This window comes from Schistocerca nitens, chromosome 5 (assembly GCF_023898315.1).
Source record: "Schistocerca nitens isolate TAMUIC-IGC-003100 chromosome 5, iqSchNite1.1, whole genome shotgun sequence".
NCBI classification, from domain to species: Eukaryota; Metazoa; Arthropoda; class Insecta; order Orthoptera; family Acrididae; genus Schistocerca; species Schistocerca nitens.
The window spans coordinates 171,328,580-171,354,719 of NC_064618.1; the positions used below are offsets into that span (position 1 = coordinate 171,328,580).

The following is a 26,140-nucleotide window of genomic DNA, read 5'->3' on the forward strand; positions in this document are numbered from 1 at the left end:
TTAAACCTAACTAACCTAAGGACATCACACACATCCATGCCCGAGGCAGGATTCGAACCTGCGACCGGAGCGGTCGCTCGGCTCCAGACTGTAGCGCCTAGAACCGCACGGCCACCCCGGCCGGCTCTCTAACATCTGTGTGCTATAATAAGCAAATGGCTACAAACATTAACATATTTATTTGTGTTCATATTTTGGTTTTGTGAGTTTGTTAAACATCCACGAATTTGGCAGTTTAGCGTTGCCACCTGAATTGCAAAAACTCTTTTTGATGGGGTAATTGTGTGTGTTTGTTTAGTATATTTGCGGGTCAGATATTATTAGGTATTCTTACATATGCATAGTTTTTTTTTTGTTTTGCATTCCGATTTTTTTTGTTCTTTTTCGGGTAATGCAAAATAATTTATTTTTTTATCGTTCGTTGTCGTGAATGTTGACGAAGAGTAACGCGAAGTTACTTCGTGGCCAAAGTCTAGTAGACTTTGGAACACGCTAATAACGGTGATGTCATCTCTTCCGGTAACGTGTTGGACGGGTTTCCCATGGAGCAGTCATGCCCAAACGCATATGATAGGCGTTCGGTAACAATAGAAGATGCGGGATCATAACAGGGAATTAACTATGGTGATGAGCCTGATGATGGAGACGACCGTGGCCATTTAGAGGTATTAGTCACGAGTAGAAATTAGGAAAGGGAGATAGAAGGCAGACAATCAATGCGACGCCAACGCTGCAGCGCTCGGGAATCACAGGTTGCTTCGCCAATGGCAGGCATGCATTATGAACCGGAACCTGATCCATACATCGCTCTCCTAGGTCAGCTTAAGAAGCAGATGGATGATTCAGAAAGAAAACGAAAACAAGAGGTAAGAGAATTAGAAGGAAAACGAAAGCAGGAGACTAAATAATTTGAAAGAAAACGAAAGCAAGAGGCAGCAGAATTTTAAAGAAAGCGAAAGCAGGAGGCAGAAGAATTAGAAACAAAACGTGAGCAGGAGGCAGAAGAATTAGAAAGGAAACGAAGGGAGGAGGAGGCAGAAGAATTAGAACGAAAGAAAGGGCAGATTAGCAAACGCATGGACGAGTTTGGGGTTAAACTTCCTGATGTACGCAAACTCGGGATAGAGGCGAAGAAAGACGCTCGCCTTGCTCCAATAGGGACAGCAGGTGCGAAGAAAATCGCTCTTGCTGCTGACATCCAAGCAAAACGAGCGACTTCCATGGCAAATCAAAAGTTCGAAAGCCATGGCGCAGCGACATAGGGTAGTGAACGCCAACAAGGAGAATATTGCCAAAATAAACGATCGAATAGCTCAAATAAAGTTGTAAACAAAGACTTCGAGACCTTGCGCGGCGGAAAAGTTACGTAGCTGTAAAACTTCAACGGCACCAGTGATGTTCACAGAGCAGTGCGATGGAAGCCAGGTCTGCTGCAGAGTGTTGTGCGCACTCATGGGATGCCTGCCAGCCGATATGTAGGAATACGCCGGACACGCTCCCGGAGAATTTTGGTAGATGTGGCGGCCACTGAGAACACGAGGTGTCGCATAATTTGGAACAAATCGCCTTGACGTAAACTGACAGGCCTACGTTCGACCAGAAGCATTTTCTGTCCGTCCTAAAATTTCAAAATTTCAGGGAAAAATGGATTGGACAATTCACCCGGTCGCTACCATCTTCATGGTCCCTCAATGCAAGGCTGGAATTTATCTGCACGCATATTGAGGGAATGGCCGCCGAAAAAATGCGAGATGTCACGACAAGGTGCAGCACATTCGATGAGTTCAAGGAAGCATTTCTCGCTACTAATTGATCATGCGGAATGCAGGATAGAACAAAACGGATGATTCTGGATACAAAGAACTGGTAAAAATGTTCGAGGTGTTATTGAAGAAGAACCAATTCTTGGTCGCACCATGCAGTCCGTCGGAAATAATTCGTTTCTGCTTCCCGAAGCTCGGCATGCAGTACCAACAGACACTCGTCGGTAGGTACAGAGACAACAATGAAACCTTCAAATGTCTACTCAGCGAGCTGGAATTGATGTATGAGAGTCAGAATATAAGGGATAAACACAGAAACAATAACAACAAACAGCAACTGCGTAAAAACAAGGGTTGGCGCACTGAGCGTCATGGTCCACATGGAGGGACAGAGGGAAGAGCACCTCAACCCGACCGCAGAAATTACGGGTACCAGAGCGAGCAGGAGATAATGTGTGGCATTACGATCGCAACTGGTGGGAGCGGCAAAAGAACCAGCAAACTTCTGGAGGTTGGCGCGGTCCAGACAGGTATCAGCAGGTAGGAGAGGCAGTTGAGATTCGTCCACCCATCCGTCTCACTACAGACGTAACTGCAGCCCCTCTCGAAACTGAAACGAGGGGTGCGCGAAAGAGGCTCGCGATCTCTTCGCTGCCAAACTCAGACAAACCCATATACACATGGTTGGTTGCGAAAACCTACAGGAGTTATTAATGGAGGAGAAATACATAGTCACCCGTGATGATCTCCATCCGGTAACATCAGTAACGATAGCAGACGTAATAATTAAAGGTGCTGTGGACAGTAATAGTAACATAAGGCCATTGCTGAACAAAATTTCTGGCGTTATTTGGAGCAAAGAAATTGGCCCACGCTTGTCATGACCAAGACGCGACTTAAGGGGGCAATAGCCAGACATGGGACCGAGGTCAATCTTCAGGCCAGGATTGAGTTTGAGTGTCAGGGACACCGCCTGCAGACTAATTTTATAGTGGTACCAAACCTGGCCATAGATGTAATTATCGGTTTGAATTTTCTTCGGGAGTATCAGGTGGTGCTCGACGTGGGAAGAGGCGAGGCCGTTTGAACAAGGGAAAGGAGGTACTCATCCAGTTCGTTGACAACGCGATACGAGCACAAATACCGGCATGAAGTCTCAAACTTTGCTACACCCATGATGACCGGAGACTGTCTCATAATGTGGGTGAGATTGATAGTAACAACCATGGACGAAAAGAAGATGAAGTGATGTGGTAGATTGAGGAGACAATTCATGCAACGGTGGACTCCGTTCAACATATAGAACCGATAGAACGGGAAGAGCTCAGGGATATGTTTCTCGCGGAAACCTGGGGCTATAAAGAAAATCTGCTACAGGCTCAATGTAAAAGAACACACAAAATTCTTTGTGCCGCCGTACCCTATACCGAATGAGTTTTGCGAATGGGTAGCAACAGAAAAATGGCTCTGAGCACTATGGGACTTAACATATGAGGTCATCAGTCCCCTAGAACTTAGAACTACTTAATCTTAACTAACCTAAGGACATCACACACATCCATGCCCAAGGCAAGGTTCGAACCTGCGACCGTAGCGGTCGTGCGGTTCCAGATTGAAGCGCCTAGAATCGCTCGGCCACACCGGCCGGCTGGTAGCAACAGAGATTTCCAAAATGTTGGCAGACAGTGTTATTGAGACCAAGAGGTCGACATACAATAGGCTGATCCATGTTGTCGAAAAGGAAGATGGGGCGATTCGCCTCTTTCTTGACTCGCAGCAGATAAATACGATAATCGAGATGAAACGGACAGACCAGAGATGCTGGAACAGCTGCTCCAGAATTTCCACGGTGTTACCGTATTTTAATCCATAGGTCTGTGGAGTAGCTTTTGGCAGACTCAATTACACCCTTAATGTCGAAAGTACACCGCGTTCCTCGCATTCAGTAGATGTCATCGGTTTGAAGACTGCCATTCGGCCTGAACATCTTGTCTGCGGCCCTCATTAGGGGAATGCATGGGATTATGAGTGACTTCCTTAAGGAACGTGTCACCAAATACGTTGACGACCTGCTGATACCAGAGGAAAAGTGGCGAGACCACAGTGCAGTTCTCAAAGAAGTCCTTAAAACATTCAGTGATCACAGGGTCACAGTTAACATCGAGAAATCGAGTTTCGGGGCCACCAGTGTCAAATTAATGGGACATGTCATTACGAACAGAGGGATTTATCGCCTGTCCTAGACAAAACAGAAGCAATAGTGAAATTCCCACATCCAACAGCCAAACGGCAACTGCTCGGTTTTCTCATTGTCATAAATTTCCATCATCGTTTCGTCCATACAAATACCTCGAGTACCCCTAGTTTAACAGAACTCACTGTCAAGGAAACACCGAGGGTATGGGACGAAGAAGCGGAAAAACAATTTCAGGCACTGAAGTTGGCTCTACTTCAGGCACCGATACTGGCACACTGGAACCTAGCAGAAGACTTCTGCTTGGCGACGGACTGTGCGTATTCTGGGCTTGGCGTGATGATTTTTCAAAGATATGTTGAAGGAGGCAACCTCGTAGGGAAAACTAAGGCATTTGATAGCCGAGTGCTCACAAAAACCGAAAACAACTACGCAGTGACGAAATCAGACGCGCTCGCTGTGGTGTGGGGGTTCCAGAAGTTTAGGTATTTCTTGTTTGGACGTAGAACCAAAGTCTACATTGACCACAAAGCTCTGAAATTACTGCTCATGTTGAAACTGTCTCATAAACGCCCCAATAGATGGGTTCTCCTGCTTCAGGAGTCTGATTTCGAGATTATCGACACAAAAGTTAACACTAATGTAGTAGCTGACGCTCTGTCTCGGTCACCCATTGCCTTTGAGGAAACCAACGATAATGAGATAGAGGGAGAACATTTTTGCATTTATTACATGCGGAAAGGCATTCGAAGAGAATGTCACTACGAGTAAGCAACGTATCAGGGAGGAGCAGTACAAAGAGTCAGGGCTCCTGAAACTTAAGGAGAAGTGGAAGGACCGGAGAGAGGCTCTGATGCAGCAGTTCTACCTTTTTAGGAAGGGAATACTATTTCACAGAGGAAGCATGGAGGATTTCCTATGGCACCTGTGCCTACCGCAGCACCTTACAGAGAAAGTTGTCTAGCACACTCATTATACGTTACGGGCACATTGGAGCTCCAAAGTGTTACTTGAAGTTACGGACCCTTGCACACTTCAGCAACATGGAGAGGAAAATCTGCCGCATCCTGTCGGTGTGTAAGTCATGCCAAAGCGAAAACACACCACTACAATGATGCAGGCACCCTCTTCCCTATTGTACCTCGGAAACTTAAACATCTAGCAGCGACGGATCTCATGGGCTCTTTACCTCGCGCCGAAAGAGGGTACTGTTACATCCTCATCTCCGCGGAGCTTTCCTCGAAATTGGTAACGCTGACACCTCTTAAGAGGGCGAAAGCGAGGACGGTGTCGCAGGCTCTTACAATTTCCTGCCGCAAGTAGGACACGTCGAGAAGATCATTTCGGACAACGGTCCACAGTTTCAGTCGGGGTGATGGAAGGAGGTGTTGAAGAAACACGAAGTTGAACCTGTGTTTATCTCCTCCCACCACCCAATTTAGAATCCCGCGGAACGTGTGATTCAGGAACTGGGTAATCTCTGCAGGATACACTGCAATAAGCAACATACGACGTGCGATGTTTTCCTGCGTGACTTTCAGGAGATACTCAATGAGGTGCGTCAAGGCGTGACACAACTCGCATCCGTGACAGTAATGAGGAGTCAGCAGCCAAAGGACCTGTTTAGAACCATTGTTAATTACCCTGCGAGAACGCGGGAACAACACAAGGGAGTGGTGGAGGATGCGCTCCGTAGAATTCAGGCAGCCGCACGCAGTAGGAAAATTCGGGCTGACAAGACTGCACGAGTGAAACAATTCCACATTGGAGACAAAGTGTTGGTGAAATCTTCCCGGCTGTCTAATAAGGAGAAACCTCAGTGCCACAAGTTCTTCACGGTGTATAACGGGCCTTTCCAATTGCACAGAATCACTCACGCGGACGCCCTGGAATTGGAATCATTGAAGACGAAAAGTTCAGTCGGCCTGCACCACTTTTGTCTCGTGAAGCACTTTATAGAATAGGGTCTTCATAATGTATCACACGTCTGTTTGGCAGTAGAAGTTTTAGGTATTGTTTTTTTATGTTTGTAAATGTAATTGTGTAAACATTAGGTGTTATATGGGGTTTATTTTTGGTTATATGGGTTGAGTGAAAACAAGGTTGCAATGGGCATTTGTGTCTGACTACTGCATTTTATCTTTGTAATTTTTCAGCATCACATCCATCTTCAAGTTTTATGTGTATTTTTTTCCGTGACTGCTTTTCTCGTGGAGCACCGATCTCGAACGTGAACGTCATGATTATAAGTGGTACTTATAGGTGTTTTGGCGAATACATTCTCTTTCTGAGGTCTTAAATGATACGTGGGTGATTTAGGCCTTTGCGTTCTGGAGGGGGGATCGTCATCTGGCATGTGTGAAACCTGGGTCGGTCTTGTCCCTGGTGGTGTTGTGGGATGCTTATCACTCTTACGAATGCTTATCACAGTGAGTGGGGCAGGAACTCGTTACGTTGCATCTATCTCTTGATCAATTTCGAGTGCGCATGGGCACGCCTTTGAACGTTGCGCCAGTTTTTTGTGGTGTTTTTTCGAGTGTGCTTAGCCACACCTGAATTAAGTGTGCAGAATTCGGAGTCGTGGACTGCTAAGGAGGCCAACGATTCCGCCCTTGCCGCTGTGCGTTGGGTCATACTTTCGTGTTGTGAGAGGTTTGAGTTACCTACTCGTCGTGGAGAAAAGATAGTGGGGGCGATTCGCACCCCAACAACAAAACCGAGACACGGGACTGGATTGCGTATTTCCCATGCATATCAGTTACGTCTCATCGTAGCGATGCTTCCGTTTTATTGCTTGCGTTTCTTGGCTCTTAGTACAACCGCACACGTCTGGACGTTTGTCCGACTTTCCTTGTGGAGTTTCAGAGTCTGCTACGCATTTGGTCCTCAAGGCTACAGGAATACCCGGAGAATCGGAGGAGAACTGCCGTCCAAACATCAATATCTCGGCGAGACGGGGGAGACGGCATCTCGCGACTCGGTTGTCGTAGGCAGGTCGTGCCAGATGGACACATAAGTATCGAAATTTTATTTTCCTAATGCAGGTTGTATCGCCAGTATTCACTGTCTTTGTTGTGTTGCACTTTTGTTTTGTTACTGTTGACCCCTGCGCTTGTTTTTAAAATGCTCACAGATCTTCCAGACGCAGGTACTTCGTAGGAAGACTACTGTTTTATACTTACTATTTCACGTTGGGCTTAATCATTTAGTTTTGCATGTTAGATATGGTCTCCGTTTCTGTTTACCACTGCGAATGAATGCATCTTTAGGATGTAAAAGTTGTTGGAGAGTAGTTTTTAAGTACAATTAGAGTCTAAGGCTTGCGAAGTTACATATTATGTAATTAGTGAGGAGTACCCCTGTCTAGCGTTTGATATTACAGTAATGTTAGTGATTTTTCATGTCTATTGCTAAGTGCCACATTGTTGTATTTTGTTTTATCTATACAGGATGATTCACGAAGATATGCAAGTATTTTAATATGCTATTGTACAAGTAAAAGTAAAGAAAAAAGTTCATAAAAGCAAAGGTCCGCAAATGTTTAGTTACGGAGTTACGGCTAATAACTTCGCTAATGTGGAGCCATCGCAAAACTGTATGAGGTTAAAGTAAAGCACGATTTCCATTTATTTTGTTGTTATTGATCTGGTGAATCTAATAAAACAGGTCCCAGACGTGTATCTGCAGTAGTTTTCCAGAACATCCAGAGAAACAAAGAAGTAATTTCGTAAAATTTTTAATTTATTAACTACTTGGTTTAATTTCTGTTTTAAATTCTAGACAATTGTACAAAGCTTTCAACAGAAGTTGTAGAGAATTTAATTTTGGAAAAATGATGGTAGTAACGTTAACTGAAACTGTATGAATGTGTCAGATTATCTGCCTTTATTAATACCATAGCACTCGTGAATTCACGTTTAACCGGAAAAAACAAAGCTCAGTGTTAAGGAAGTTGTACAGTGTACATGTACTGGTACCCGGGCTACGTTGAACAGCAACCATAATATCCTCATCATAGTCTTCACGTATCGAGCGCTCGTACTGATTATGAGCGTTAGGGAGAGAACCTGTTTCCGTAACATTCGAAATACTCCAATTGTCCGTTCGTTCTGAATCCTCCGAGTTGGATAACGTACGTGGTATTCGTTGCCATCACATTTGCCATGAATAAATACCATATCGGCGTATTCCTCTGTCGTAAATTTGAAAGGCATCCCTATTTCATAAATAATCTACAAACAACAGTTACTATGTGGTTTCACTTAAATACACTGTTGTTATTATGTTCTTTCACTGAACAATACAGAAAACTAACTCGTTTTAAGGTTAGAAACGACTGAAACAACTCACTAACGGTTGCCAACAAGGCCACAAACGTTTCTACATTCTTAATTGAATGTAAACAAATTTATTTGTTTAATAATCATTGCTTTTCTGGATGTTTTGGGAAACTACTGCAGATACACGTCTGGGACATGTTTTATTGGATTCACCAGATCAATAACAGCAAAATAAATGTAAATCATGCTTTACTTTGCCATCGTACAGTTTTGCGATGGCTGCGTATTAGCGAAATTGCTAAATTTCAGGCAAAATCTTTTACTAGCCGTAACTCCGTAACTAAACATTTGCGGACCTATGTTTAACTGAACTTTTTTCTTTAGTTTTACTTATAGAATAACATACTGAAATATTTGCATGTCTCCGTGAATAAAATTTTAATCTTTTTTTGTGTTTTTAGTAGCATCTAGATTGTAATTATTTCAGTTTTTTTGTGAGGCGGAATCCGACGCGCTATTGTAATTTTGTACAAGATTTTGTGAAAGACTTGGATAGTGTACTGATTGGGTTTCGGTGAGGACTGTACAGGCACTGTTGATAGAGGTATGAGGAGGTCGGTCAGGAAACTGTCCGCCACGGGATGAGGCAAAGGCCATTGAATAAAAGCGGGTGGTGTAACCCACCAGGCAGCCCGCTCGGTATACAACGCTGCGACAGGCAGACGACCAGGGCTACCCCTGCCGGTAGAAGCGAATAACGGCCACAATGCGCCACGCTCATTTTCGCCTACAGGTGACGTGAGAGAAGTGACCTTGGGGGATCTCCGGGTGTGGATCGCTGTCTGTTGGCGTGGACATCCAGTGGTCCGGCCTGACTAGCTGCCTGAGCTGGAACGAGGGGCACCGGTGGCGTGCCGCTGTCAACACCATCACCGGTGGACAATGCCCACGGAGGAGCGTCTCCATTGGCCGTGTGACGTCCTGGAGCACCTCGTACACGCTGCCAGACATTTGGGGTACAAATGTTGGTGTGGTCTACGTGACCGCCCACAGTCTGTTCCGGCCACTGGAACCTTGCAGCTGTACGAGACGTGCCACCTGGTCCCCCCCGTCGACGCGCCAGCCGGAGGGAGACTTGAGGTGTAACACAGTGCGACAAACAGTGGCTGCCATGTGTGCAGTGGGTCCTCATGTGGGCATGGTCTGTGTAGGCAGCGGCATCAGCGAGGCGTGAAGTGCATCTAGTATCTTGTGTCATGGCCACCAATGCCCACACTCACACGTGGGCCCCGTCTGTAGGATCGCCTGTAACTCCACCAAGACTACTACGCTGTCAGCCTGTGTTATGTAGTGTCTTGTGTAAAACAATTCTGTCGACACCTACACGAGAAGGTCGAGCCCAAGGACGCTGCCATTTACAACTTATTTCATAAACCAAAGAAAAATTTATTTCATTGTTGTTGTATGCACAAATATTCAGTGTCACTTAGTTTCTTGACATGTTATTTCCTGATGGAAAATGGCCACTATAATTGTCTGTTTGCTTCCTTGGCATAGATTTAAAAAGGTCTCATTTTTGTTTTGGTAACCACTAAACCACAACCGGCTACTGTCGGTCACTCCCTGCTATAAACATTCCTAGTTTTGTGTTTTCACGTAACATTACAATCAGATTTCGTTTGTTTTATTTTCTTTTGTGTACCCTGGATAATTAATTTTCGTATGTATCCTCACCAGTTTTTCACTTATTGTTAGTTTTGTAATACAACATATTTTTCATATATAAATTGTAACACACGTTTTGTAAATCCAGCTACACAAGTGTGTCCGCCATGTATAAATGAAAGGTGAATGCAAGTTGCGTAATAGTCATGTTTCATGAATGAATCAGTGCGAATGGACATTAGATCACATCACTGTGGCTGTCTCGTTTCTTTGCTCAGGGATACTGAATGTATGTGCTCACTTTTCACATAGGGTGGAATATCCTTTGTAAGGATTTCCCCTTTTCTTCTTCTAGTGAACGTGTGTCTTTGCACTGGGCACAATTAAACAATGAACTGTTAACGAATTAAGTCTGGATGTTTGCCGGATGCTGTGGTCTATGGCAACACTCAGCATCGCTCAACTTTCTCGCAACTGGAGAAGCGGCTGTGTGTGTGTGCACGTGGGTATCACTGTGAATGAATGAGCGTCGTGGAATGAGCGTCACTTGATGTATGAGAGTAAAACTGGCTGTGAGGTTTGCAATATTCGCCTCCATGATCTCTGCCCTTTCTTACTTCACCACGGTTAGTTGCTGTTATGATATTTTAATTGAGACATTTTCCTTGTGTTGTACCAAACTATCCCTTGCCTTAAGCGAGCCACAAATGGCGAAAAATGATGTACTGTGAGCGGTGGGTAATGAAAGATGACAGCGCCTCCCAGGCAGGCCACTGCCGTGGTAAAACCCATCAGCCACTTCCCCCTTTCATACTGTTTTGGTGATTATCATAGAAGTTCATTCGCCTTTGGTGTATCCAAATTTTCCTTGATTGATATTAATCTGACAGACTATTAGGGTTAGGGTACACCACTGATTAATCTCACAGCACTTACATGACTTGGGTAGCAGTAGTAGAATTAAACTCAGTTATGTTGTTGTTGTTGATGTTGTCTTCAGTCCTGAGACTGGTTTGATGCAGCTCTATCCTGTGCAAGCTTCTTCATCTCCCAGTACTTACTGCAACCTACATCCTTCTGAATCTGCTTAGTGATTCATCTCTCGGTCTCCCTCTACAATTTTTACCCTCCACGCTGCCCTCCAATGCAAAATTTGTAATCCCTTGATGCCTCAGAACATGTACTACCAACCGGTCCCTTCTTCTGGTCAAGTTGTGCCACAAACTCCTCTTATCCCCAATTCTATTCAATACCTCCTCATTAGTTATGTGATCTACCCATCTAATCTTCAGCATTATTCTGTAGCACCACATTTCGAAAACTTCTATTCTCTTCTTGTCCAAACTATTTATCGTCCATGTTTCACTTCCATACATGGCTACACTCCTTTCAGAAACGACTTCCTGACACTTAAACCAATACTCGATGATAACAAACTTCTCTTCTTCAGAAACGCGTTCCTTGCCATTGCCAGTCTACATTTTATATCCTCTCTACTTCGACCATCATCAGTTATTTTGCTCCCCAAATAGCACAAATAGCAAAACACCTTTACTACATTAAGTGTCTCATTTCCTAATCTAATTCCCTCAGCATCACCCGACTTAATTCGACTACATTCCATTACCCTCGTTTTGCTTTTGTTGATGTTCATCTTATATCCACCTTTCAAGACACTGTCCATTCCGTTCAACTGCTCTTCCAAGTCCTTTGCTATCTCTGACAGAATTACGATGTCATCTGTTCTCCATGGACTTCAACACCCACTCCGAATTTTTCTTTTGTTTCCTTTACTGCTTGCTCAATATACAGATTGAATAACATCGGGGACAGGCTACAACGCTGTCTCGCTCCCTTCCCAACCGCTGCTTCCCTTTCATGCCCCTCGACTCTTATAACTGCCATCTGGTTTCTGCACAAATTGTAAATAGCCTTTCGCTCCCTGTATTTTACCCCTGCCACCTTTACAATTTGAAAGAGAGTATTCCAGTCACCATTGTCAAAATGCTAGAAATGTAGGTTTGCCTTTCCTTAATCTATTTCCTAAGATAAGTCGTAGGGTCAGTATTGCCTCACGTGTTCCAACATTTCTACGGAATCCAAACTGATCTTCCCCGAGGTCCGCTTCTACCAGTTTTTCCATTCGTCTGTAAAGAATTCGCGTTAGTATTTTGCAGCTGTGACTTATTAAACTGATAGTTCGGTAATTTTCACATATGTCAACACCTGCTTTCTTTGGGATTGGAATTATTATATTCTTCTTGAAGTCTGAGGGTATTTCGCCTGTCTCATACATCTTGCTCACCAGATGGTAGAGTTTTGTCAGTACTGGCTCTCCCAAGGCCTTCAGTAGTTCCAATGGGATGTTGTCTACTCCCGGGGCCTTGTTTCGACTTAGGTCTTTCAGTGCTCTGTCAAACTCTTCACGCAGTGTCGTATCTCCCATTTCATCTTCATCTACATCGTCTTCCATTTCCATAATATTGTCCTCAAGTACATCGCCCTTGTATAGACCCTCTATATACTCCTTCCACCTTTCTGCTTTCCCTTCTTTGCTTAGAACTGGGTTTCCATCAAAGCTCTTGATATTCATGCAAGTGGTTCTCCTTTCTCCAAAGGTCTCTTTAATTTTCCTGTAGGCAGTATCTATCTTACCCCTAGTGAGATAAGCCTCTACATCCTTACATTTGTCCTATAGCCATGCCTGCTTAGCCATTTTGCACTTCCTGTCGATATCATTTTTGAGACGTTTGTATTCCTTTTTGCCTGCTTCATTTACTGCATTTTTATATTTTCTCCTTTCATCAATTAAATTCAATATTTCTTCTGTTATCCAAGGGTTTCTACCAGCCCTCGTCTTTTTACCTATTTGATCCTCAGCTGCCTTCACTATTTCATTCCTCAATTCTACCCATTCTTCTTCTACTGTATTTCTTTCCCCCATTCCTGTCAATTGTTCCCTTATGCTCTCCCTGAAACTCTGTACAACCTCTGGTTCTTTCAGTTTATCCAGGTCCCATCTCCTTAAATTCCCACCTTTTTGCAGTTTCTTCAGTTTTAATCTACATTTCATAACCAATAGATTGTGGTCAGAGTCCACATCTGCCCCTGGAAATGACTTACAATTAAAAACCTGTTTCCTAAATCTCTGTCTTACCATTATATAATCTATCTGATACCTTTTAGTATCTCCAAGGTTCTTCCATGTATACAACCTTCTTTCCTAATTCTTCAACCAAGTGTTAGCTATGATTAAGTTATGCTCTGCACAAAATTCTACAAGGCGGCTTCCTCTATTATTTCTCTCCCCCAATCCATATTCTCCTTCTATGTTTCCTTTTCTCCCTTTTCCTATTCTCGAATTCCAGTCACTCATGACTATTAAATTTTCGTCTCCCTTCACTACCTGAATAATTTCTTTTATCTTATCATACATTTCATCAATTTCTTCATCATCTGCAGAGCTAGTTGGCATATAAACTTGTACTACTGTAGTAGGCATGGGCTTTGTGTCTATCTTGGCCACAATAATGCGTTCACTATGCTGTTGGTAGTAGCTTACCCGCACTCCTGTTTTTTTATTCATTATTAAACCTACTCCTGCATTACCCCTATTTGATTTTTTATTTATAACCCTGTATTCACCTGACCAAAAGTCTTGTTCGTCCTGCCACCGAACTTCACTAATTCCCACTGTATCTAACTTTAACCTATCCATTTCCCTTTTTAAATTTTCTAACCTACCTGCCCGATTAAGGGATCTGACATTCCACGCTCCGATCCGTAGAACGCCAGTTTTCTTTCTCCTGATAACGACATCCTCTTGAGTTGTCCCCGCCCTGAGATCCGAATGGGGGACTATTTTACCTCCGGAATATTTTACCCAAGAGGACGGTATCATCATTTAACCATACAGTAAAGTTGCATGCCCTCCGGAAAAATTACGGCTGTAGTTTCCCCTTGCTTTTAGCCGTTCGCAGTACCAGCACAGCAAGGCAGTTTTGGTTAGTGTTGCAAGGCCAGATCAGTCAATCATCCATACTGTTGTCCCTGCAACTACTGAAAAGGCTGCTGCCCCTCTTCAGGAACCACACGTTTGCCTGGCCTCTCAACAGATACCCCTCCGTTGTGGTTGCACCTACGGTGCGGCCATCTGTATCGCTGAGGCACGCAAGCCTCCCCACCAACGGCAAGGTCCATGGTTCATTGGGGTAGTTATAGTGACAGATCTTATAGTGACAGATTTTTGGGTTCTGGAGGTGACCACTGCATTAGGGGTAACTTTAGAACTTTTTCCAAGCATCAAGCGAGTTCGCGGTTTCCTTTGTAGTCACTGAAACTGTCAGTGGGCCCTGAAGGGCACTGGTTTATTGCCCACCATTCTCCAGACGGCCTTGTTCTGCTAGTGGCTAAGGAAGAGGGTGGGAACGCTGTGCCTGAATGCAAAATGACAGTCCGCAGCTCGTGGTCGTGTGGTAGCGTTCTCGCTTCCCACGCCCGGGTTCCCGGGTTCGATTCCCGGCGGGGTCAGGGATTTTCTCTGCCTCGTGATGACTGGGTGTTGTGTGACGTCCTTAGGTTAGTTAGGTTTAAGTAGATCTAAGTTCTAGGGGACTGATGACCATAGATGTTAAGTCCCATAGTGCTCAGAACCATTTTTTTTGCAAAATGACACTTCTTTAGAAACTGGCGGCCCCGAACATCCTGGCGCCAGCCTAACGGCTTTATTAGCGAGTGAACGTGGTGTGGGAGTCTGGTCTCCTTATCCCACGTGCAGGTCCAGGCAAAGCGGCGTAGGGCTGGCGAGCAGCTAAGGGGTTTGTTACAAGAACAGCATACCATGCAATACGGGACGACGAATTTCTCCGGATGTCGCGTTCCTTAGATGACACCACGTCTCGCTAAAACATCGCCCCTAAATCGTTTTATGGACGAGACGGAGCTTGTTTTCGCTAGGAAGCTTCCCTCATCTTGTGAAACGCGCCGGGGGTTTGCTGCAGGACCTTCAGGCATTGTGTGCTGTTTATTTCGGAGATCAGAATGTGTACTACACTGCAGTGATGGGTCTCCTTGCTAGAAAACACGATTGGCACGATAGCCACTGCAAGGCCATGATAAGTTTATTTAAGAACGTCGGAGGGAACGTTAGTTTTTGTGAAGGATTTGAACAACAGGCGAGGCAGGGACTTGCTTCCTGACCGTCATGGAGTACAGTCGCTATAGCTCTTCGGAATCTACCGAGTTGTAAACACGTCCGGACACCAGGGCGAAATTTTTTATTTTTGTGGACGTGAGACAGTCACCGGTGGACGTGGGGCTATCTCCCGAAGTATGATGTTTCGGCTGTGCCTGCACGCAGACGACAGCATCTCGTCTTTCACCGGCTATATCGGTAACGTTGCCCAGCTTCGGCAAATTCAGAAGCCTATCAATCGTTTTCACGACCATCTTTTTTCATAGCAGCCTTGTACTCGCAGTAGTCACTCCCAGTGTCCTTGCATGCTTAATTATATTTTGATGCGAGAGACCAGTCAGTGGAACGATACAGCGGAGTGTCTTGCCTAGATTGGCATCCTTCACAGTAGCTAGTCTTATTTACACGTAAATTTCAGTTAGCTTCCCCAAATCTATTGCCAACCAACCTGAGTTTGTGTTAATGAACTGTTGTACAGCTGAAGTTTCTGTTTATATGTTTCTTCTTTCTTCACCTTGATATTAGTTAAAAATCTCTTTGTGATACCGTATGTCTTTGTTATTAATTTTTCAATGATACCCATTCTCATTCTTTAAGAAGTTGTAATTTTTCCTCCTATCTATGTAATTATGTAGTTCTCAATTCGTTCGAGCACTCAATCATTCATAATAGGAAACGCAATCATAGCTCAGTCACTCAAAATGATTCAGAAATTGTACTTGTTAGAATGCAATCAGGCGATGATTCTTCTTCTCTGCAGGCTCGTGCTTTGCGGCAGTCTGCTAATCTGTACAAATAAAATGCCTCGTAATTTTGGGAGCGTTGTATAATCAGTCGGGAAACCTCAGATCAAGCGGATATTTGGCTTTGATGAAGTTTAACCTTCCGATGAAGTAATGGAGCTCTTGGATTATTAAATGCAGGTTCGTATCCAGACTTTCGGAAGTTCCCTTCTGATTAACAACTACGCAATATATAGATGCATATCATCAATTCTCAAATGTCAAATACACACCTTTTATATGAAGGAGCAATATATATTCTGATTAACAACTACGCAATATATAGATGAATATCATTAATTCTCAATTGTCAAATACACACCTTTTATATGAAGGAGCAATATATATATATATATATATATATATATATATATATATATATATATACAGGGTGAGTCACCTAACGTTACCGCTGGATATATTTCGTAAACCACATCAAATACTGACGAACCGATTCCACAGACCGAACGTGAGGAGAGGGGCTAGTGTAATTGGTTAATACAAACCATAAAAAAATGCACGGAAGTATGTTTATTAACACAAACCTACGTTTTTTTAAATGGAACCCCGTTAGTTTTCTTAGCACTTCTGAACATATAAACAAATACGTAATCAGTGCCGTTTGTTGCATTGTAAAAAGTTAATTACATCCGGAGATATTGTAACCTAAAGTTGACGCTTGAGTACCACTCCTCCGCTGTCCGATCGTGTGTATCGGAGAGCACCGAATTACGTAGGGATCCAAAGGGAACGGTGATGGACCTTACGTACAGAAGAGACTGGAACAGCACATTACGTCCACATGCTAACACCTTTTTATTGGTCTTTTTCACTGACGCACATGTACATTACCATGAGGGGTGAGGTACACGTACACACGTGGTTCCTGTTTTCAATTACGGAGTGGAATAGAGTGTGTCCCGACATGTCAGGCCAATAGATGTTCAATGTGGTGGCCATCATTTGCTGCACACAATTGCAATCTCTGGCGTAATGAATGTCGTACACTAGCCCCTCTCCTCACGTTCGGTCTGTGGAATCGATTCGTCAGTATTTGATGTGGTTTACGAAATATATCCAGCGGTAATGTTAGGTGACTCACCCTATATTTTTAATCGTACAATTTCGTATCGGTTATCTTCTGTCATAAATCTCAATAATCAGATTACAGTTCTTCAAACCAAGTTCAGGTTAATCGGCACGAAGACAATCTCGGAAGCTTTTTTTTTTTTTTTTCTAACAGCTACCAAAGAGAGCTATTGTATGAAACTACTTTGCGCATGGATTCTGCGAGTCTGAAGATAGAAAATTAGTAAACGTCATTCAAAGGTAGAATTTTATCAGAATAATTCATCGAATATTAAGAGATATTACAAAGTCATATTAATTTTATGTCAAGCTAGTCAACTCAGTGTCAGATTTCCTTGTGCTGTTGATAAACGTGGCACCTATTGGGTGTGGTGGTTAAGAGTTTTTAGTCATTTGGCAGACGGAGAACTGCCGCCACTATAAGCTAGTTTGCACAGTCCTTATCCATACAAAAGATGATGGAAAACTATGCCACACAGACAGACAACCGACTATCGACAAGCGCTACGAAACTATACTGTAGACACTGATGAAAACTCAAGGACTGCGTCTAGTAAAATAGATTAAAATGTAGAGATTCAAAAACTAAACTATCAAAGCACACAGGTGAGTCTAAATGGTCCTCTCCTGGTTAGAAACTTGTAAAATGTCACAAAATCGGTTACTTTCCGACACAAACGAAAATGCAAAAACTGTGTCTACTAAATATTAAATTAACATGTAGAAATTCAAAAACAAAACTACCATATCACACATATGAAACTACAATTCGCTCCTGATTAGGAACTCGGAAATTGTCACAAAATCGGTTACTTTCCTGTTGCCGTTCCGTCTTGGCTGGCGGCTGCTGTCTGAAACGCTCGTGGATTCTTAAACAGGTCATTGAGAAACCGATGGATCGGTCGTGGTGGGATTCTCAGGAATTCATGTCATGGCTTCCGCACTCTCCAGCCCTGATCCCATGCGATTATTTTGTGTGAGTTCACGTGAAAGATGTGTGGGAACAACTTAATTATCGACTTGATATTTACAGAACATCAGGGGGCACATATGGAGCGCCTGTAATATTATTCCTTTCATCTTGGCGTGGAGATACAGCAACCTTATTACAGCAATATTAAAAACAGTCGTAGGCTGCACAATGTTCTATATTAAGTCAAGAATTACGCTTTTCGCCGAGATAGGACACCATCACCTTATCTGGAAATGTAAGGGAAGGATTACATTACTATTAAGCCAATGTGGTCCTATCCTGGATTACTACAGCAAAGTGAGAACCAGAAAACAGGCCAAATACAATGGCGTATTGATAATTTATGCAAACAATTTTCAAGATACTGTCAAAAGGCAGATGGAATAAACTGAAAAACAAACCATAAAAACAGACTAAAGGAAGACACCGGGAACGGAGAGCGGTAGAGAAATAAAGAGAGAAAGAGAGCCGCGTTACCTCACAAGCTTTGGTGAAAACAGTCACAGCAACGCAGAACAAGACCACGTGCACAAGCTGCAAATATTTTATAGAATTTATGAGTTTTTAGTTTCTCCTGTCCTTCACGACGAAGGCGTCTGTTACGCACCACACATATTTTATTGTAGTTTATTTATACACTCCTGGAAATGGAAAAAAGAACACATTGACACCGGTGTGTCAGACCCACCATACTTGCTCCGGACACTGCGAGAGGGCTGTACAAGCAATGATCACACGCACGGCACAGCGGACACACCAGGAACCGCGGTGTTGGCCGTCGAATGGCGCTAGCTGCGCAGCATTTGTGCACCGCCGCCGTCAGTGTCAGCCAGTTTGCCGTGGCATACGGAGCTCCATCGCAGTCTTTAACACTGGTAGCATGCCGCGACAGCGTGGACGTGAACCGTATGTGCAGTTGACGGACTTTGAGCGAGGGCGTATGGTGGGCATGCGGGAGGCCGGGTGGACGTACCGCCGAATTGCTCAACACGTGGGGCGTGAGGTCTCCACAGTACATCGATGTTGTCGCCAGTGGTCGGCGGAAGGTGCACGTGCTCGTCGACCTGGGACCGGACCGCAGCGACGCACGGATGCACGCCAAGACCGTAGGATCCTACGCAGTGCCGTAGGGGACCGCACCGCCACTTCCCAGCAAATTAGGGACACTGTTGCTCCTGGGGTATCGGCGAGGACCATTCGCAACCGTCTCCATGAAGCTGGGCTACGGTCCCGCACACCGTTAGGCCGTCTTCCGCTCACGCCCCAACATCGTGCAGCCCGCCTCCAGTGGTGTCGCGACAGGCGTGAATGGAGGGACGAATGGAGACGTGTCGTCTTCAGCGATGAGAGTCGCTTCTGCCTTGGTGCCAATGATGGTCGTATGCGTGTTTGGCGCCGTACAGGTGAGCGCCACAATCAGGACTGCATACGACCGAGGCACACAGGGCCAACACCCGGCATCATGGTGTGGGGAGCGATCTCCTACACTGGCCGTACACCACTGGTGATCGTCGAGGGGACACTGAATAGTGCACGGTACATCCAAACCGTCATCGAACCCATCGTTCTACCATTCCTAGACCGGCAAGGGAACTTGCTGTTCCAACAGGACAATGCACGTCCGCATGTATCCCGTGCCACCCAACGTGCTGTAGAAGGTGTAAGTCAACTACCCTGGCCAGCAAGATCTCCGGATCTGTCCCCCATTGAGCATGTTTGGGACTGGATGAAGCGTCGTCTCACGCGGTCTGCACGTCCAGCACGAACGCTGGTCGAACTGAGGCGCCAGGTGGAAATGGCATGGCAAGCCGTTCCACAGGACTACATCCAGCATCTCTACGATCGTCTCCATGGGAGAATAGCAGCCTGCATTGCTGCGAAAGGTGGATATACACTGTACTAGTGCCGACATTGTGCATGCTCTGTTGCCTGTGTCTATGTGCCTGTGGTTCTGTCAGTGTGATCATGTGATGTATCTGACCCCAGGAATGTGACAATAAAGTTTCCCCTTCCTGGGACAATGAATTCACGGTGTTCTTATTTCAATTTCCAGGAGTGTATTTTATAGAATTTATGAGTTTTTAGTTTCTCCTGTTCTTCACGACGAAGGCGTCTGTTACGCACCACACATATTTTATTATAGTTTATTTATATTTTCGTTGTTTCAATTTAGCTCTACATTTGTTGTCATCTTTTTATTTGTTATTGCTCTTACGTGCATTACTTTTATTTCATTGTACTGCGCTTGCTTCTATGAGCCTTTCTGTTTAAGCCTCAACACTTAGTGTCCAACCTTTACGCCCTGAACTGTGTATATTTGCATGTCTATTTTAGTATGGTTTGCCGGCCGTTGTGGCGGTTCTAGGCGCTTCAGTTCGGAACTGCGCGACCGCTGCGGTCGCAGGTTCGAATCCTGCATCGGGCATGGATGTGTGTGATGTTCTTAGGGTAGTGACGTTTAAGTAGTTCTAAGTTCTAGGGGACTGATGACCTCAGATGTTAAGTCCCACAGTGCTCAGAGTCATTTAATAGTATGGTTTACATTTGTTTGTCAATCTATTCGTTATTATTTTACGTGCTTTCGCTTTTATTACACTACACCCCTCATTTATAGCACCGCTTAGTGCCTATCATTACTGCTAGTCCAATGCTTTGCTCATGCTGTTATCGTTCATATGTGCGAATGCGAACGGTGCTCCAGTGCCGTTGTGGTCTGGGGCCGTCGATCTGTTTAGTGATAGTGCACGAGGTCTTACCTGTGCTGCTATGACTGTTATTAATAATGCTCGTGAGGTAACTCAGCTCTCTCGTCTTATCCTTTTGTTCTCTACTGCTCCCTGTTACCATTGTTTTACTCCAGTCTGTTTTAATCTACATGTACATCCATACTCCGCAGGCCACCTGACGTTGTGTGACGGAGGGTACCGTGAGTACCTCTATCGGTTCTCCCTTCTATTCCAGTCTCGTATTCTTCGTGGAAAGAAAGCCTCTGTGTGGGCTCTTATCTCTCCGATTTTATCCTCATAGTCTCTTCGCGAGATATACGTAGGAGGGAGCAGTATACTGCTTGACTCCTCGGTGAAGGTATGTTCTCGAAACTTCAACAAAAGCTCGTACCGAGCTACTGAGCGTCTCTCTTGCAGAGTCTCCCATTGGAGTTTATCCATCATCTCCATAACACTTTCTCGACTACTAAATGATCCTGTAACGATGCGCGCTGCTCTCCGTTGGACCTTCTCTATCTCTTCTATCAACCCTATCTGGTACGGATCCCAAACCGGTGAGGAATATTCAAGCAGTGGGCGAACAAGTGTACTGTAACCTACTTCCTTCGTTTTCGGAGTGCTTTTCCTTAGGATTCTTCCAATGATTCTCAGTCTGGCATCTGCATTACCGACGATTAATTTTATATGGTCATTCCATTTAAAATCACTCCTAATGCCTACTCCCAGATAACTTATGGAATTCATTGCTTCCAGTTGCTGACCTGCTATACTGTAGCTAAATGATAAAGGATCTTTCTTTCCATGTATTCGCAGCACATTACACTTGTCTACATTGAGATTCAATTGCCATTCCCTGCACCATGCGTCAATTCGTTGCAGATCTTCCTGCACTTCAGTACAATTTTCCATTGTTAGTTTTTCTACATCTACATCTACATCTACATGATTACTCTGCAATTCACATTTAAGTGCTTGGCAGAGGATTTATCGAACCACAATCATACTATCTCTCTACCATTCCACTCCCGAAAAGCGCGCGGGAAAAACAAATACCTAAACCTTTCTGTTCGAGCTCTGATTTCTCGTATTTTATTTTGATGATATTCCTACCTATGTAGGTTGGTCTCAACAAAATATTTTCGCATTCGGAAGAGAAAGTCGATGACTGAAATTTCGTAAATAGATCTCGTCGCGACGAAAAACGTCTTTGCTTTAATGACTTCCATCCCAACTCGCGTTTTCATATCTGCCACACTCTCTCCCCTATTACGTGATAATACAAAACGAGCTGCCCTTTTTTGCACCCTTTCGATGTCCTCCTTCAATCCCACCTGGTAAGGATCCCACACTGCGCAGCAATATTCTAACAGAGGACGGACGAGTGTAGTGTAAGCTGTCTCTTTAGTTTACTTGTTGCATCTTCTAAGTGTCCTGCCAATGAAACGCAACCTTTGGCTCGCCTTCCCCACAATATCTATGTGGTCTTTCCAACTGAAGTTGTTCGTAATTTTAACACCCAGGTACTTAGTTGAATTGACAGCATTAAGAATTGTACTAGTTATCGAGTAATCGAATTCCAACGGATTTCTTTTGGAACTCATGTGGATCACCTCACACTTTTCGTTATTTAGCGTCAACTGCCACCTGCCACACCATACAGCAATCTTTTCTAAATCGCTTTGCAACTGTTACTCGTCTTCGGATGACCTTACTAGACGGTAAATTACAGCATCATCTACGAACAACCTAAGAGAACTGCTCAGATTGTCACACAGGTCATTTATATAGATCAGGAACAGCAGAGGTCCCAGGACGCTTCTCTGGGGAACTCCTGATATCACTTTAGTTTTACTTGATGATTTGCCGTCTATTACTACGTACTGCGACCTTCCTGACAGGAAATCACGAATCCAGTCGCACAACTGAGACGATGCCCCATAGGCCCGCAGCTTTATTAGAAGTCGCTTGTGAGGAACGGTGTCAAAAGCTTTCCGGAAATCTAGAAATACGGAATCAACTTGAGATCCCCTGTCGATAGCGGCCATTACTTCGTGCGAATAAAGAGCTAGCTGCGTTGCACAAGAACGATGTTTTCTGAAACCATGCTGATTACGTATCAATAGATCGTTCCCTTCGAGATGATTCATAATGTTTGAATACAGTATATGCTCCAAAACCCTACTGCAAACCGACGTCCATGATATAGGTTCCTTGATCCAAGCACGTCCAGTGTTTGCCATGCAACCTTTGAGATTGCAGCCCAGTTTATTACATCTGTTATCGTACAGACAGTTGAGGTATGCCTGTTGTTTACGTGAGTTATCATATACGTATTCCTACTTCATTCTATTCGGTCTGGTTCTCACTTTGCTAGGATAGGACCACCATGGGTTAATGTAATGTATTAATTGTAATGCCGTCCTCCTCTTATGTTTCCAGGTAACCTGATGACTCCCGAACCGAACGAAACGCATCGTTCTTGAGTTACTAAGAACGCAGTGCAACCTATAAGTGTTTTAATGTTTTCCACTTGTAACACGCCAAAAACATCAACAAAAGCAAAGCGAGGATAATGGAATGTAGTCGAATTAAGTCGGGTGATGCTGAGGGAATTAGATTAGGAAATGACACACTTAAAGTAGTAAAGGAGTTTTGCTATTTGGGGAGCAAAATAACTGATGATGGTCGAAGTAGAGAGGATATAAAATGTAGACTGGCAATGGAAAGGAAAGCGTTTCTGAAGAAGAGAAATTTGTTTACATCGAGTATTGATTTAAGTGCCAGGAAGTCGTTTCTGAAAGAATTTGTGTGGAGATTAGCCATGTATGGAAGTGAAACCTGGACGATAAATAGTTTGGACAAAAAGAGAATAGAAGCTTTCGAAATGTGGTGATACAGAAGAATGCTGAAGATTAGATGGGTAGATCATATAACTAATGAGGAAGTACTGAATAGGACTGGGGAGAAGAGAAGTTTGTGGCACAACTTGACTAGAAGAAGGGATCGGTTGGTAGGACATGTTCTGAGGCATCAAGGGATCACCAGTTTAGTATTGGAGGGCAGTGTGGAGGGTAAAAATCGTAGAGGGAGACCAATAGATGAATACACAAAGCATATTCAGAAGGATGTAGGTTGCAGTAGGTACTGGGAAATGAAGAATCTTGCACAGGATAGAGTGGCATGGAGAGCTGCATCAAACCAGTCTCAGGACTGTACACCACAACAACAACAACAACGACAATGTCTACTCCCAGATAATTTATGGAATTAACTGCTTCCATTAGCTGACCTGCTATACTGTAGCTAAATGATAAAGGATCTTTCTTTCTATGTATTCGCAGCACATTACACTTGTCTACATTGAGATTCAATTGCCATTCCCTGCATCATGCGTCAATTCGTTGCAGATCCTCCTGCATTTCAGTACAATTTTCCATTGTTTGTTTTTCAGTTTATCACATCTGTTATCCTACATACAACTGATGTATGCCTGTTGTTTACGTGAGTTATCATATACGTATTGCTACGCCATTCCATTCGGTCTAGTTTCTGGTTCTCACTTGGCTAGGATATGACCACCATGGGTTAATTGTAATGTCTTGATTCTAATATCGTCCTCCCCTTATGTCTACAGGTAACCTGATGATTCCCTAACCGAACAAAACGCGTCGTCCTTAAGTTACTAAAGAACGCTGTGCAACCTATAAGTGTTTTAATGTTTTCCACTTGTAACACCCCAAAAGAATTTTGACTTTTTCTATGTGTGCGCAAAGCTACAGCAAATCTGTGAAATCACTTCAGTCATTTATAATAACCTTGTATAGCTCTGCATATTTTAAAAAAAGTATGTGTGGTGTGTGTGTGTGTGTGTGTGTGACGTAACAAAGAACGCTGAGTCTTTGTTACCCGGCCTGCCGTGGCTCATCCACCGTCGGCCTCCAGGGCAGGCTGCCGCGGACTCTGGCTGCTGCCGCACAACCCGCTACTGCTGGCCCGGAATAACCGCGGAAGCGCAGCCGCCATAATGAGAAATAAGGGCGCCCTAGCAGGCGCCGGCGCCACGCGGCGGAAAAAGGGTGCGAGGACCGCCCGCCTAACCAAATTACGCGACTCTATAAATACGAGTTTGAGCCGCCGCATTAAGATAATAACTTCATATTAGGCGCGCGAGCCGGCGGTCGGCACCGCCGCCGCCGCCGCCTTGTCGGTACAAGACGAGCTCCCGCATGCCGCAATATCGCGAGAATTACGCCTGAAGAATGCGACCGTCGGCCCGGAGTGAAAACTCGCGTGTGTTTTCATTACGGCCTCCGCGATGGAAGCAATTATGCGGCGGGGGTTGCCCTCCCCCATCTCTCACTCCCCTACCCGCCCACCCCTATTTTTATACATCTACATTCGCTGTGAATCCTGCAGCCGAAACGGGCTACGGCTGCTGTGATTAAAAACTTTCCTCGCTTCCCCGTTTTTACTGGCACGAGCGCAGCCGCTGCCGGCGTCACTGGTCGATCTCCAAGACTCCAGAGACCGCGGCCGGCCGCCGGGTTTGAAGCAATTTGCTCGCCGCTCCGTCCGCGCCGTGCCAAGGTGTTCCCCAATCCCCAATCCCCTTCCCCCGCCCCCACCCCCCGAAATGAAACGTCATGCTGAGCGAAACTGCAGTTAGGGCTTTGGGAACTCGCCAGCGTTTACAATTGTAGCGCCTGATGGGACCACTTAACGAAGAGTGAGAACGCGCCAGCGCGGTTTAATCTCGTTGCCGTGTATGGGCATCGCAGAAACGGCGCCGCGGAATAGTACCGACCCGTTTCTGAGAATGGCTTCAGCAGATTAACCTGACTGCTGAAGAGGAATAGTTTTCTCCCGCAAATGTGTTGGTGAAAATTAAATCTGTAAACAAATATCGTTGTCAATGATACAGTCCCCTAGGAACCTTTGTGATAGTCACGTATGGGTAACAGGTTGAGGATCTGGTGTGAAATCAGAGGAATAACCTATAGTGCTTACAAAAAATAACTGTCAGTTGCTTAGCCAGAAGACCCAAATTAGTGTTAAAATGGATCGAAGTAAGAGCTATGATTTATTGCTACAGTTGTTTAACTGGAATATAAATGGAATAATTAAAGAACTGAAAGAAATTTCCGTATCATAAATTATCTATAGAAAGTAATTAAGTCTTTTATATGTAACTTTGTAGGAGCTCGCACAATTCCAGGTAAAATAAAGCATCAGATATGAAGCAGGACAATAGTCCCAGAGTGCCGACGATATGTTCATCACTCTCGCACGTCAGGAGATTGGCGTGCAGGTGACACAAAAATCAAGCCCGTAATAATTAAACTTATTGACTGTAAAAACAGTTGTAGGTTGTAGGTTTGTAATTCATTTATTACGCGTTTCGCTCTGGAAGAATTCATTGAAATGGCCATGTACCACACTGACGAAGTGTGCTGGAGCGCCGTCCTACTGGAACC

The 26,140-nt window shown here is 44.4% G+C and overlaps 1 protein-coding gene across 1 annotated transcript in view; it reads left to right on the plus strand.

Annotated features, from left to right (window-relative positions):
- Positions 1-24,948, plus strand: part of LOC126260326 (nascent polypeptide-associated complex subunit alpha, muscle-specific form-like) — a 36,656-nt gene extending 11,708 nt beyond the window's left edge. Inside the window, exon 3 of the mRNA XM_049957651.1 lies at positions 24,829-24,948. Within this exon, the coding sequence (XP_049813608.1) occupies positions 24,829-24,948 (120 nt within the window). The remainder of the gene's footprint in view (positions 1-24,828) is intronic.
- Positions 24,949-26,140: the final 1,192 nt, after the last annotated feature.